The sequence below is a fragment of the Cervus elaphus genome, chromosome 12 (genome assembly GCF_910594005.1).
Source record: "Cervus elaphus chromosome 12, mCerEla1.1, whole genome shotgun sequence".
NCBI lineage: Eukaryota > Metazoa > Chordata > Mammalia > Artiodactyla > Cervidae > Cervus > Cervus elaphus.
In genome coordinates this window covers 29,803,453-29,819,420 of record NC_057826.1, presented here as the reverse complement: position 1 = coordinate 29,819,420, position 15,968 = coordinate 29,803,453, and the positions used below count along the sequence as shown (strand labels likewise).

Below are 15,968 nucleotides of genomic sequence, written 5' to 3'. Positions count from 1 at the left end.
TTAAAGAGAAATAAAGTACAAAGCTCTCAGCATAGACATTGAGATGGGGTAAAGAGTCCCCCACAAGGCCAGACTTATAGTAGTTTTTATATCCTTCCTTAAATCATGTTATTTCCAACCAATCAATTTAAAGGTCAAGATACTTAACAACTGTGTGACTTCTCTTTATCCTTCAATGGGAAAACAATGGAAACAGTGACAGACTTTATTTTGGGGGGCTCCAAAATCACTGCAGATGGTGATTGCAGCCATGAAATTAAAAAATGCTTACTTCTTGGAAGAAAAGCTATGACTAACCTAGGCAGCATATTAAAAAGCAGAGACATTACTTTATCTACAAAGGTCCTATAGTCAAAGCTATGGTTTTTCCAGTAGTCATGTATGGATATAAAAGTTGGACCATAAAGAAAGCTGAGCACCAAAAAACTGATGTTTTTGAGCTGTGGTGTTGGAGAAGACTATTGAGAGTCCCTTGGACTGCAAGGAGATCCAACCAGTCAGTCCTAAAGGAAATCAGTCCTGAATAATCATTGGAAGGACTGATGCTGAAACTGCAACTCCAATACTTTGGCCACCTGATGAGAAGAACTGATTCATTGGGAAACACCCTGATGCTGGGAAAGATTTAAAGCAGGAGGGGAAAGATACAACAGAGGATGAGATGGTTGGATGACATCACCGACTCAATGGACATGAATTTGAGCAAGCTCTGGAAGTTCGTGAGAGACCGGGAAGCCTGGTGTGCTGCAATCCATAGAGAGGCAAAGAGTCATACAGGACTGAGAAACTTAACTGATCCTTGGATTAAGTCACCATTCTTTTTCATGCCCCCTGGCTGTTTTACAATGGACCAGATGTATGGGTTTAAGATTAATAATCACCAGTTGTCTTTCCCTCAGGCATATGGAACAGAAGTTAATTACTGCCCTCCTTTGTGATTTAGCAATAAAGAATCGGCCTGCAATGTGGGAGACCTGGGTTCCGATCCCTCGGTTGGGAAGGTTCCCTGGAGAAGGGAACTGGCTACCCACTGCAGTATTCTGGCCTGGAGAATTCCATGGACGGTATACTCCATGCGGTTGCAGAGAGTCCAACAGGACTGAGTGACTTTCACTTTCCCTGGATCTTGATCAGACCAAAGACACATTCCAGAAATTCAGGGCAATGGAGGGGATGTTTACTGATAAAAAGTCCAGAGGTCTCAGAGTTCTACCTGAGTAGTCTAGTCTACTAGACTACTAGTAGTACTAGTACTACTACTAGTCTACTAGACTAGTAATTTCTACCTCATTATTGCTGTCGATTGTGCAAAGGGTTTTCTTCCACATGCTTTCAGTAAACTACACTTTTCCTCTGGATAGATTTGTATCTTCTTTTTTTATTAGCCTTGGCTTTCTTTTCAGCTCAGTTCAGTCGCTCAGTCCTGTCCGACTTTGCCACTCCATGGACTGTAGCACGCCAGGCTTCCCCATCCATCACCAATTCCCGAGCTTGTTCAAACTCATATCCGTGGAGTTGTTGATGCTATCCAAACACCTCGTCTTCTGTCCGCTCCTCCTCCTGCCTTCAATCTTTCCCAGCATCAGGGTGTTTTCCAATGAGTCAGGTGGCTTTCTTTTAATTAACACCAAAAGGTTTCCCCCATTATGGTCCGAAATCCTAAGTACTTAAGAACTAAGCCATTACTTTCAGTAAAACCAGGAAAAAAACAAAAAAGGATGCATTCATAGTTCTGAGATAACGAGATCCAAACAGACAGTCCTTAAGCCAATCAGGAGTCTCTGTGTATGCAAAACTGATTATCAATGCGGGCGGGGGAGGAAGGAGAGGAGACATGGCTACCTAGCTACCTACAAATTGGCTTTAAGTTCACCTCTAAATCCTTAAGAGACCAATTTAAAGAGCTCTTAACTTGCAACTTGGAAGGTGTCCAAAACTTAGGAACGCAATGAAACTTGGTGGAATATGTAGGCAGTCGTTATGGGCATGTTTTAACTTTCAAACTACCAAAACTGGGGACTTCAAGACCACCTGTAAAGACTCCCGGACCAAAAATTACTACCACTAATAATAGTCCGCCATTATTTAAAAAATAGCTTTTTTAAAAAGATGGTAGACGGCAACTTTGACTGACTTTATTAATAAATACCTTGGTGGCATGTTTCACTTATGGGTATTTTGGTTCCTAGTATTTAAAATGCAGTCACAAATCCACTCTTGGGGGGGGAAATGCAATAAAGGGGCGACAGCGAACAATCAGTTAAACGCATTTATTACCGTCAGTGTATTGGGTGGCGACGGCCAAAGTGCAGCTGTGGTTAACGTAGGTCGCGGGACCCTGAGCGGTTGGAGTCTCATTACACCCAGACTCGTCAGTCAGATCACTGAGCGCTACACGCTCTCAAAATGGCGCCGGCTCTCAAAATCTCTCTATCAGGCAGAGCGCTCTACTCTCCGGAGGAACGTCGCGTCACTAGGGCAACGACGCTCTTGCGTAGAGGCGCGACGCGGGTGAAAGTTCAGGGCTAGAGCGCCGATCCGCCACCGCCGCTTCTGGGCCTTTGGCGAGGCCCGAGCCCACGCAAGTCCCACGGTCCCAGGTCATGCGAGCGTTGGCCCAGACCTGGAGCGATCCGAGCGCGCCTCTCCCCGCACTCGGCCTTGCCTGGTCAGGCTGAGGTCCAGACGTAACCTCAGGGCGAGGGGCGGGACGAGCCTAGCGCGCGTCCCGCCCCCGAGGTCGGTTCCGCGCCCTGGGGCGCCTGCTGGAGTTGACGTTAGCCATGGAAACGTGGTGCCGGTCGCGACGCCACCGCGGTGAGCTGGTTGCCGTGGCCGCCACAGTTCCTCTGCCTCGGCGTTCGGACCGCAGGCAGCCTTTCGGCGGGAGCGCGCACCCCGAGTATACCTGCAAAAGTGCCGTCACCGGGATGCTTTCGCTTCGCCTCTTCCCTCAGGTGACTCCAGGTACGTTAGACCCCTGATACCCACCTGGGCACTTCTTGGCCGCCTTAATTCCCAAGCCTGTGCAGAGTGATGATTGCATTTTTTAAGACATGCGATGATAAGAGTTCATCAGTCTGGTGTGCTTTTAACTTTATTTCGTAAGGCTTCTTTAGACTGTTGAATTTTAGTTATTTTATTTCTAAGAGACACTTGCGAAAGGGAAAACGGCCCTTTCAGTCTTGGTTTAGGAATGGGCTTGTTATCCAAACAAAGATTATGAACTATGGCGCTTAGTACTGTATCAGTTTTCTCCTTTTCTCCACTTTTGCCCTAAATCAGTCAAATCATGGACTCCTGAACAGGAACAACTCTTTCCCCACCGATCTGCACTGTCTCTCCACAATCCCGTGTTTATTAAGGACCAACATTTACTTCAGTGAAGTCTACTTCACCAGAAGTTGCCTATCAGGCCTCTGAATTGCTTTTTTCTCTTATTCAGCTGTATAATCTTAGATGGATTTTTTTCTCATTCCCGCCATTAGGACAGAGCCCATCCTTTATATTATTGGATGTCTACCATCACCCATGCCAAATCTCCACATCTTTATCATAGCATCCAAAGCCAGTTCAGATGTTGCCATTTTAGTCGTTTGTTTGGACACCTGACCATCACTTTATTTAATTTCCGAATTAAAGAACTGCCTACTAGTTATTAGCTGCCACAGAAAGTACCAGGTGGGGGACCTTTTCTGTTTCTTTTTCTTTTGTAAGAACTTTATTGAGATTAAAATTCACATTCCATACAATTCAAATTTAAAACATTTTCATCATGCCCCCAAAAGCTCTGTATCCTTTAGCAGCCATTCTCCCTGCCCGCCAATCTTCACTGTCCCAACCAGCCCTAGGCAAACCCTAATCTGTTTTCTCTCCTTATAGATTTGATCATCCTGGACGTTTCATATAAATGGAATTGTACAGTATGTGGCCTTTTGTGATTGTCTTCTTCCACTTAGCATTCTGTTTTCAGGGTTCATTCATGTTGTATTAATAGCGTGCATCAGTATTTCACTGTTGTTTGTAGTCTATTCATATTCCAGTGTATGGATATATCTGGAGAAGGAAATGGCAACCCACTCCAGTGTTCTTGCCTGGAGAATCCCATGGACAGAGGAGCCTGGCAGCCTGCAGTCCATGGGATCTCAGGGAGTTGGACACGACTGAAGCGACTGGGCATGCACCTATGGATATATCACGTTTTATTTCATCTGTTGATGGCCATTTATGTTGTTTCCATTTGGGGTAATTAATAATATTTCTTCTATGAATGTTCATGTACAAATACTTGTGTAGACTAATGTTTTCGTTTCTCATGGGTAAGTACCTAGGAATGAAACTGCTAGGTCATATGTTGTGTGTGTGTGTGTTAGTCACTCAGTTGTGTCCGACTCATTGAGACCTCATGGACTGTGACCTGCCAGGCTTCTCTGTCCATGGAATTCTCCAGGCAAGAGTACTGGAGTGGAATATGATAACTCTGTGTTTAGCCTTTTAAGGAACTACCAGACTGTTTCCAAAGCAGCTGCACCATTTTACATTATCACTTGAGGGTTCTGATTTCTCTATAACTTTGGCAGTACTTGTTATTGTCTGTCTTTTAGTTAGTCAGTCAAGTGGATTTGAATGTTTAGCCTTTTAAGGAACTACCAGACTGTTTCCAAAGCAGCTGCACCATTTTACATTATCACTTGAGGGTTCTGATTTCTCTATAACTTTGGCAGTACTTGTTATTGTCTGTCTTTTAGTTAGTCAGTTAAGTGGATTTGAAGATATCCCATTGTGGTTTTGGTTTGCACTTCCCCAATGAGTAATGTTGTTGAACATCATTTCGTATGCTTATGTTGGCCATTTGTATATTATCTTTGGAGAAATGTCTATTCAGATCTTTTGCCCAGTTTTAAATTATTTGTATTTTTATTAAGTTGTAAGACATTTTTCTATATTGTCATTACAAGTCCCATAATGAATATATAATTTGCAGAAATTTTCTCCCATTCTGTGAATGGTTTTTGCATTTTTTCCATTACCTTTTACTTTTTATTTTACTTTTTTTTATAGGGTTATAGTTGGTTTATACTGCTGTGTCAATTTCTGCTGTATAGCAAAGTGCATCTTCCATACATATACATATGCCTCCTCTTTTTTGGATTTCCTTCCCATTTAGGTCACCACAGAGCACAGAGCAGAGTTCCCTGTGTCATACAGAGGGTTCTCATTTGTTACCTACTTTATATATAGTAGTGTATATATATGCATCACAGTCTCCCAATTCATCCTACCCCCACCCCTGCCTTCTTTTCACTTTCTTGATGGTGAGAACCATTTCTTTTAGACACCTTCCTCTCTTGTGTGTGTTTGTCTTAGCAAGTAGTCCTACCTGCCATTGCCATGCTGGCTTAGGTAACAAAAGCTTCCTATTTTGACATTTGTTGATTTCTCTCAGGCCCACCCTTCTCTGAAAACCCCTTTTCCAAATTTATCCTTCTGTTTCTCAATTCACACACAAAAAACCCAAAAACTTCCATTTCATATGTCAGTAGCTTGGTGTGATTGAAAAACTCGTAGATATAGGCCATTTTGTTTCTTTTCCTAACATGAAGTGTTTTGTTTTGTTTTGTTTTTGAAGGATAATTGCTTTACAGAATTTTGTTGTTTTCTGTCAAACCTCAACATGAATCAGCCATGGGTATACATATATCCCCTCCCTTTTCAACTTCCCTCCCATCTCCCTCCCCATTAAATTCTAAGACATTTTTTTGTCTTACAACTCCCTCCCTCCCCCTCACCAGGTTGATACAGAGCCCCTGAGCCCCTGTTTGAGTTTCCTGAGCCATACAGCAAATTCCCGTTGGCTGTCTATTTTACATATGGTAAAGTAAGTTTCCATGTTACTCTTTCCATACATCTCACCCTCTCCTCCCCTCTCCCCATGTCCATAAGTCTATTCTCTATGTCTGTTTCTCCATTGTTGCCCTGTAAATAAATTCTTCAGAACCATTTTTCTAGATTCTGTATATGTGTGTTAGAATACAATATTTATCTTTCTCTTTCTGACTCACTTCACTCTGTATAATAGGTTCTAGGTTCATCCACCTCATCAGAACTGACTCAAATGCGTTCCTTTTTATGGCTGAGTAATATTCCATTGTGTGTATGTACCACAACTTCTTCATCCATTCATCTTCAATAGGCATCTAGGTTGCTTCCATGTTCTAGCTATTGTAAATAGTGCTGCAGTGAACAATGGGATACATGTGTCTTTTTCAATTTTGGTTTCCTCAGATTATATGCCTAGAAGTGGGATTGCTGGGTCATATGGTGATTTTATTCCTAGTTTTTAAGGAATCTCCATACTGTCTTCCGTAGTTGCTGTATCAGTTTACAGTCCAACCAACAGTGCAAGAGCATTCCCTTTTCTCCACACCCTCTCTAGCATTTATTGTTTGTAGACTTTTTGATGATGGCCATTCTGACTGGTGTGAGATGATATCTCATTGTGGTTTTGATTTGCTTTTCTCTAATAATGAGCGATGCTGAGCATCTTTTCATGTGTCTATTAGCCATCTGTATGTCTTCTTTGGAGAAATGTCTGTTTAGGTCTTTTTCCCACTTATTGATTGGCTTGTTTGCTTTTCTGGTGTTGACTTATGTGAGCTGCTTGTATATTTTGGAAATTAATCCTTTGTCAGTTGTTTCATTTGCTATTATTTTATCCCATTCCAAGGGTTGTCTTTTCACCTTGCTTATAGTTTCCTTTGCTGTGCAAAAGCCTTTTATGTTTAATCAGGTCCCACTTATTTACTTTTGTTTTTATTTCCATTACTTTAGGAGGTGGGTCATAGAGAATTTTGCTTTGATTTATGTCATCAAGTGTTCTGCTTATGTTTTCCTCTTAAGAGTTTTATAGTTTCTGGCCTTACATTTAGGTCATTAATCCATTTTGAGTTTATGTTTGTGTATGGTGTTAGGAAGTGTTCTAATTTCATTCTTTTACATGTAGCAGTCCAGTTTTTCCAGCACCATTTACTTAAGAGGCTGTCTTCACCCCATTGTATCTTCTTGCCTCCTTTGTCAAAAATAAGGTACCCATGAGTGCATGTGTTTATTTCTGGGCTTTCTATCTTGTTCCATTGGTCTATATTTCTGTTATTGTGCCAGTACCATACTGTCTTGATGACTGTAGCTTTGTAGTATAATCTGAAGTCAGGAAGGTGGATTCCTCCAGCTGCATTCTTCTTTCTCGAGACTTCTTTGGCTCTTTGGGGTCTTTCGTGTTTCCATATGAATTGTGATATTTTTTGTTCTAGTTCTGTGAAAAATACCATTGGTAATTTGATAGGGATCGCATTGACTTTGTAGATTGAGTTTGGTAGTATAGTCGTTTTCATAAAATTGATTTTTTGTACCCAGGAACATGAAATATCTCTCCATCTGCTTATGTTGTCTTTGATTTATTTCATTAGTGTCTTATAATTTTCTGTGTACAGTTCTTCCTAACATGAAGTTTTTTGTTTTCCGAATTACTAAAGGTGATTATGCTTAGAAAAGTAGAACTTCTGTATATTTCCTTTCATATTTTAAAAATAATTTATTTTGGCTGTGAGGGGTCTTTCTTGCTGCCCAGGCTTTTCTCTAGTTGCAGAGAGCTCAGGCAGCTCTCAAGTTGTGCACAGGCTTCTCATTGCAGTGACTTCTCTTGTTGTGGAGCACAAGCTCTAGGTACCCAGGTTTTAGTAGTTGCCACATATGGGCTTAGTAGTTGCGGCTTCTGGGCTCTGGAGCACAGACCGAATAGTTGAGGCATACAGGTTTAGTTGCTTCTCGGCATATGGGATCTTTCCAGACCAGATTTGAACCTGTGTCTCCTTCATTGGCAGGTGGATTCTTCACCACTGAGTCACTAGGGAAGCCCCTCCTTTCAAATTTCAAAAAAAATACTTTTTTGGAATGTGGATGTGCACATTCTGTTCATTACTGACAAAGTTTGTGTTGGCATTTTTAAATATAGCAGGAATTTCTTCTTCTTGACAAATTTAACTTTGCTTAATAATTTTAACTTGTAAACTAACTTTCTGTTCCTTGCTTACTCTGTGTTCTTGATAATGAAAATTAAAATAATTCCAGAGTTGCTTTTAACAGTAACAATTATTTGGGAGGAAAATTATCTCTCTTCTACTTGGTTGTAAACTCCTTTGAGTCAGAGGCAGTCTTTCTACCATCACCTAACACATTGTAGATCATCAAAAGTTATTCCAGTGTTTACATTTGTGGAAAGTACTAATTTTTCATTTAGCTGTTTCTCTGTGAAAGGAAGAATTTAGTCTGTTTTAACAACTATTAAAATGTAATGGTTAATCCTTGCAGCATCTTCTAACAGTGCTTCAAGAGCAAGTTAACATAGTGGGGGGAAAGGGTTGTAACATAAGTCACAGTTGATATCCTTCATATATAAAAAGTTTTTTAAAATAAGAAAAGTGAATACTTCAGTAGAAAAGAGGCCAAGGACATGAGGCAATTACAAAAAATAAATGACATTTATCTACACACATAGCACTTATACATATATGTAATGGATATTCTCAGATAGAGCATATTCATAAAATAATGATAGGATTCTATAAAAAGCAACATTTAGGGATGAAAAAGTGCTTTTAGAAGTTAAATAGGAGAGCAAAGATTTACTGAAACTTGATGTTCCTCAAAGTACAACAAAACTTTAGTAGAGGTACAGTGCACAAGTGCTTCTTGGATATCACCTCATACCTGTTCAGATAGCTGTTAAAAAAAAAAAAAAAGATAGCAAGTGTTGGGGAGGATGTGGAGAAATTGGAACCTTCCCACTGTTAGTGGGAATACAAAATGGCACATTGCACAAAAGTAGTACAGTGCTACTGAAAACATTAAGAGTCCTCAAAAAATTAAAAATGGACCTGCCATGTGATTGAGCAATTCCATTTCTGGGTGTGTATCCAAATGAATTGAAAGCAGGGTCTTTCAATGTATTTGCACTTTCATGTCTACTGAAGTATTATTCATAATAGCCAAAAAGTGGAGGCAAACTAAGTGTCCATCATCTGATGAATGGATAAAGAGCATGTGGTAAGTACATAAAATGGAGTATTAATAAGCCCTCAAAAAGAAATCCTGCCAGATGTGACAACATGGATGAGCCTTGAAGACATGATAAATTAAATAAGCAAATCACAGAAAGGCAAATACTACATGATTCCACTTACATAAGGTATCTAAAATCATCAAAGTCCTAAAAACAGGGAGTAGAATGATGTGCCAGGCACTTGGGGGAGGAATTAATGGAAAGTTACTATTTAGCAAGTTTTAGTTACACAAGATGAATAAGTTCTAGAGACTTACTGTACAGCATTATGTTGCTAGTTAGCAATGCTGCATTGTACACTTAAAAATCTGAGAGGGTAGATCTTATGTTAGTATCTTTTTCATTGAAAAAATTCTAATCTAATAGAAAATAAATGTGTGGATTCAGTGAATGAAACCAACAATAAAAACAGTATGCTAGATTTTTTTTTTAAGTAACCTTTGCTAACCAAAATCAGGCAATTGCTAAAACTTCTATTTCTAGGAATTCTTTTTGCCAAATATAGAAAACTATAAATTCAAAATAATCCCCCCAAACTGCCACTTTTTGTTATCTCTTTCTTTGTTTTAAGGGATTTTCAGGCTGATATCTTGCATGATTACGGAAGTTAAGATTTTGGAAATTAAGTACTTCCATCTGTATCATTGCCAAATTGATCTCTGTTTCCTGTTGGATAACGGGTAAAAAATGCAACTCAGATTCCAAATAAAGCAACCTATTTATGGTTGTTTTGTCAGCCTGCTTTCAGAGTAGCATATGAAGAAAGCATATGGCTTAAATCATTGTTGTGGCAACCATCTTTATCCCTTAACTTCTCTTTTCACAGCTTTTACATTTTTTTCCCAAAGCCTTAAGCCATTATTCATTTTAACATGTTGTAAGTAGCAGCCATATAAATACATCAGTCTGTCTTTAACAGTCTCTCAGAATGTGCCAGATTTTCATTCAGGGAGTTCGTTTTAATCTGATTTTATTTTTCATGCTAGTAATCCAGATTAGGATTTAGAAAATCTGTCTATATAAATGTAACTGTCGTTTCATACAAAGAAGATGTTTTTAAAGTATTCCAGGATCTGTAATAAAGTAAAAGCCAAACAGTACTAATTTATCATAATTTTTGCCTAAATGAATTTACAGCATTTGTCATGTAATCCTCTCTTATCCTTACGGTATGAGAAAAAAAACAACCTGATGTACTTGCTGCCTATGAAATTTCTATTTATTTATTTTTTGTGTGTACCTTCATTCATGACATTCTTCTTTAAATGGTATATCTTTTTTAACTCCCCCGGGCTAAATATTTAAGGTTCCAACTGAAGCCCAGGCCAGTATTTCTGAAAGCAATTTCCATAAAACACTGCACACGTGATCCGTTATTAGATTTCGAGGGGAAAATAGGTTCCAAGGTCAAATAAGTTTGGAAAACTTAAATGATATATTTTAAGTAGATTTGAAATGGTGTTTTGTTTTGTTTTGTTTTTAACTTGAAGATGTCTCAGAATCTTTGGTCTGCTGATATCCATTGTGACTCTTCAAGATGACAGTCTGGTATATAGTTTCTCAAACTTCTTTAACCGTAGACATCTGTTTAAGAAACATTCTGTAGGGCAAATAGTCCTGTATCTTTCAGCCTTTCTTTTTATATATCCCTTTAAAATAAATCACCATCCCAGTGTCCTCCCCCATGCTTCTAAGGCTTCTTGAGGGAAGTTGTACTCTTCACACTTTTTGGTCTGTCCTCACTTCAACATCACTCCTGCCTTATTTTGTCTCTTGTGCCTGCTGTTCTTCCTCCGTTTTTCTCTCTCAGTAAGAACTAACTCCTCTTTCCTGATAATGAAGGAGTTTAAGGTATATTATTAGACATGTAGCAAATTAAAATTGAACTTCTGATATGTTAAAATTCTCTGGCCATTCCCTTCTCCAGGGAAGAAACCCAGCCACATTTCTCCTTCAGGCTCATTCTGCTCCAATATTACTGGGATACTATACTACTCTAGGCAAGAGCTTCTCTGAGCTGGTAGTACTGTCATTAGATGCCATTCTTTAGTCCATAAGAGAAGTAAATGAAGATACTTTGCAAACATTTAAAAACCGGAAATAAAGAGGTTATGGGTTTACTATTTTGAATAGGGCAGGATATGCTGGAGGAAGTTTTCAGAAACAGTAAACAACATCCAACTTCCCTTTCAAACAGCAATATTTAATTTTCTTCAACTTTAATCATCTTAGTTAAGCTCTGCCATTAATGTAGTACATGCCTTTCTGTGCCAGAGTATTTTACTAAATATTATAGAAAATCAGAAGTATCTCAAGATTTGGCCCTTACCCACAAATAATTTATTAGTAGAGAAAAAAAAATTCGAAAAGATAACATGTAAAGAGGTGAATAATACAAGAAATGCCCCCAGTTGATACATGTTACAAGATGAGTATATTATAAATAAGCAATGTTTTGAGTATACAGAGAGGAGAGAGGCACAGTTTGGTCTAAGTGCTCTGCAGAATTTCCGAAAGGATTAGACAGAATCTTGAAAGTTGACTAAGATTACTATGAAAGGTAGGGGAAGATAACCTGCGCAAAGGAGAGGGTATGAGCATGGCCACTTAGAGGCCGCAGGATGTGTTTGCAGAGCAAGGGTTGAGAGTCGTACAGGATATTTGCTAATTTGAAGAGGTGTCAAAATGTTATATGTGAAATACAAATGAAGCCTAGTGTTTGTATACTTACACATGTGGAATAACCCTGTATACCTGAAAGTATGCATACTTTTTTTTTCTAATCCAAATGGGATCATCAATGTGTTTATTTTACTTTGCAATATATTGTAGGTGTCTTTCCAAGTTTCCAAATCAACCGTATATCTTCTTTAGACTGTTCCACTCTTTGGAATATAATAACAGAATATTCAGTCAAATGGGCAAGAACATTTAAACTAAATTTACAGAAGACTCAAAAGTACTAAAAGGTAATTGAATATGGGCAGTAACATGCAGCTAGATAATCTAGTTTATAAGGTATTTTCAATTTCTGGCTTCCTTCCCCAGCAAGTCATCTCGCATTGTTCTTGACTTGCCTTAGTGGAGAAGGAGGGGTCGGCTTTTAAATGCCCAAGCCAGTCACCCAAGCTCGTTTTCCTATCTGAGAGCATCATCCATAGGTAATTGAAATTAGAATCTTTACCCACCTACGCATGCTTCTACTGAGCAAGCATATCAGAACACAGTACACTGACATCAGTATATAGGAGATACGCTCATTCAGAGGGAAAGGAGGCAATCTTCATTTTCTGAGGTTAAACTATCAACCAATAAGGTTCCATCTGGCCCTCCGGTTCTGTTATTTCGTGAGTACCTGCAGGGCTATGATGTGATTAAAAGCTATGACTTTCAGTGCAGAACTAAGACCAGTAGCTGGAAGATATAAGATGATAAATGTTTATAGGATAAAGAACTTACCAACTTCCCAAGATGTGCTGTAAGGTAGTAATTCTTAATGGTGACCCAAAAGCTTTCTCTAGGGCTGATACTGGTCGGGTAGGAGTAACTTTCAGAAAGAATCTCTTAAACTGATGGGAAGAAAAGTTACTTTAAGATGGCTTTAAGTTTTTTGTGTGTGGTAAAATACATAGAACATAAAATTTACCATCTTTACCATTTCTAAGTGTACAGTTCAGTGGTACTCAGTACGTTCACATTGTTGTGCCATGAATTGGGTCATGAAGTGGTTTGCATGTGGTAACCTAGTTAATAATAAACATGTAATCTGACTCTTAGAGTCTTTGGTTTCCAGTTGTTCTTCCTACTACATGTTGAGTTGCCAGTGGCTTTTTATTGAAATGCTACTATTTTAGCAAAATTTGAGTTTTTAAATTAACAGAAAACCTAAATTTACTGTAATTGTTAGGAGATGTGACTACTAACACTTAGTATCTCTCTTTTCCACCTCTATTTCCATTTCAGTTCAAGGGAATTACAGAGAATATCCTTATTTTGTAGAGCAGAGGTTGGCAAACTGTGGCCCACAGGCTCATCTGGCCCACAGCCTGTTTGGGTAAAGACTATAAAGTTATATTGAAACATGACTACTAATATCCACTTATGTATATATTATCTATGGTTGCTTTTCTGCAACAACAGCTGGGTTGAGTTGCTGAAACAGAGACCATACGGTCCACAAAGCCTAAAATCTTTACTGTTTGACCCTTTATAGAAAAACTTTGCTCACCCTTGTAATAGAAAAGTTGAAACGAACAAACAACAGAAACACTCAGGGAAATGATCAGTTAAACGACTAGCAGATTTGAGTTGAGAGTACTGGCTTTTTGAACTTTCCTTTGACCTTAGAATCTGAAAATGTGAGTTACTCAAGAAATTCTGAGTATCTAAGTTCTGTTTAAATTAATAGTGAACTTTTTTTTTCATATTCACTTAAAAAGCACTTGGCAACTATTTGTTTTGTGCCAAGTATGTGTCAGGCAATGGAAAGGAGCTAAAGTGAAGATACAAATCCTGCCCTAAGGAACTAACTAATGGAAATGTGGATTTTTTTCCCTCATGTTTTAAGTATGACGTTTTCAAATAGTGATTTTTTTTCTTTTTCTTAGTGACTGCTGTGTTACAGAAAAGAAAGTGACTTTCAGAATAATCTGAGTGAGAAGGATGAGTCCAGATGTGCCCCTGCTGAATGATTACAAACAGGACTTCTTCCTGAAGCGCTTTCCACAGACTGTTCTCGGAGGCCCTCGACTCAAATTGGGCTATTGTGCCCCTCCTTACATATATGTTAATCAGATTGTCCTTTTTTTGGTGCCATGGGTTTTAGGTGGAATAGGAACACTTTTGTACCAATTAGGCATCTTGGAAGACTATTACACAGCAGCACTTTCAGGTGGACTGATGCTTTTCACCGCATTTGTCATCCAGTTCACAAGTTCATATGCCAGAAACAAATCGGTAGCAGTGGAGAGAATGCTGACCACAGACATCTTAGCAGAGGAAGATGAGCATGAGTTTACAGATTGTGCTGGTGCTGAGACCATCAAATTTCTAATTCCTGGCAAAAAACATACAGCCAACATAGTTTTTCATTCTGTTCTTGCTGGATTACTGTGTGGTCTTGGAACATGGTATTTGCTCCCGAATAGAATAACCCTGCTATATGGCAGTGTAGGAGGCACTGTTGTACTCTTTGTCTTTGGATGGATGACGCTGTGTATAGGAGAATATTCATTAATTGTAAACACACCTACAGAGTCTGCAACTTTCCAAACCCAGGATACTTATGAAATCACTCCTCTTATGAGACCTGTTTATATTTTTTTCTTCATTTCTGTAGATCTTGCACACAGGTAATAAACTGTCAAATACTTTATAACATTCTTTATTTTTAAGCAATCTCCTTAGTATTAAAAAAAAAAAGAATATGAATTAAGTCACCAAACCATTGAGTGATCTTGTTTGGTTTTTTTTTTTTGGTTTTGTTTTGTTTTTTGATAAGTTGTTTTGATAATTAATCTCATAGGACTAATCTTTGTTAAACATTCATTCTAAAGCAGTAATTAAATCTTATTGAAGAGTAAGAAGAAAATCCTTTATAAGTAAAATTTCATTCCTGTGTTTTACTTTAAATAAGAAGCCATGAATCTGTAACATAGCCTGGCTAAAACCTGTGAAAAGAGACAGAACTTTCCTGTGAGGGGAAAACAGAAATTTAAAATTGATACTGATAAATATTATACATAGATTGAGTGGATTTAAGGTGGATAGAATAACTTACTTAATTTTGTTGTAGTAACTATAGAAAATAATTGATTGTTTAAAATCAATTTACTGTAGAAGAAAAAGAGAAAATAGCAATTTTAAACACAATTATTTGACCTCTTTAGCTTGCCTTTTCTAAATCTGACATTTCTTTCTATAGTTTTCAGTTTTCTCTTTCACCAGTAGAAATGTAGAGGCACCACTTAGGGCATCACTTAATGTTTGTGCCCCTCCATTCATATGTTGGAGAAGGACATGGCAACTGACTCCAGTATTCTTGTCTGGAAAATGCCATGGACAGAGGAGCCTTGTGGGCTACAGTTCATGGGGTCGCAAAGAGTCAGGCATAACTGAGTGACTGAGCACATTCCTGTGTTAAATCCCTAGCCCCCATTGTGGTGGTATTTGGAGATGGAGTCTTTGGGAGCTGATTAGGACAATAAGGGTGGGGGCCTAGTGGGATGGGATTAGTACCCTTATAGGAAGAGACACCAGAGTCTGATTTCTCCCTTTAACATATGAAGGTAAAGGGAGAAGGCAGCTGCCTGCAAGCCAGAAAGAGTTTTCACCATACCTTGATCATGGTGGCACTCAGATCTCAGACTTTCAGATCTGTGAGAAATAAATTTCAGTTGTTTAAACCACTCAGACTATAGTATTTCTTAGGAGCTGGCTAAGATTTTGATACCAAGAAGCTGGGGTGAAAGTGAAAGTGTTAGTTGCTCAGTCATGTCCGACTCTTTGTGATCTCATGGACTGTAGCCTGACAGACTCCTCTGTCCGTGGAATTCTCCAAGCAAGAATACTGGAGTGAATTGTCATTTCCTTCTCCAGGGACCTTTCCTACCCAGGGATTGAACCCAGGTTCCCTGCAATGTGGGCAGATTCTTTTTTTTTTTTGCTTATTGCCTGTTTTTATTTATTTATTTTTTCAGTGGGTTTTGTCATACATTGACATGAATCAGCAATAGATTTACACGTATTCCCCATCCCGATCCCCCCTCCCACCTCCCTCTCCACCCGATTCCTCTGGGTCTTCCCAGTGCACCAGGCCCGAGCACTTGTCTCATGCATCCCACCTGGGCTG

General features: G+C 38.9%; 1 protein-coding gene across 4 annotated transcripts in view; it reads left to right on the top strand.

Moving 5' to 3' along the window:
- The first annotated feature begins 2,828 nt into the window (after positions 1–2,828).
- Positions 2,829–15,968, top strand: part of PCNX4 (pecanex 4) — a 36,415-nt gene continuing 23,275 nt past the window's right edge. The window contains exons 1-3 of one of the 4 annotated variants that reach the window (XM_043920028.1): positions 2,837–2,967; positions 11,951–12,087; positions 13,726–14,469. In XM_043920028.1, the coding sequence (XP_043775963.1) occupies positions 13,781–14,469 (689 nt within the window). In that variant the 5' untranslated portion in view covers positions 2,837–2,967; positions 11,951–12,087; positions 13,726–13,780. Of the gene's footprint in view, positions 2,968–5,792; positions 5,874–11,950; positions 12,088–13,725; positions 14,470–15,968 lie in introns of all 4 variants that reach the window. The other 3 variants (XM_043920030.1, XM_043920029.1, XM_043920031.1) reach the window with 3 other exon arrangements.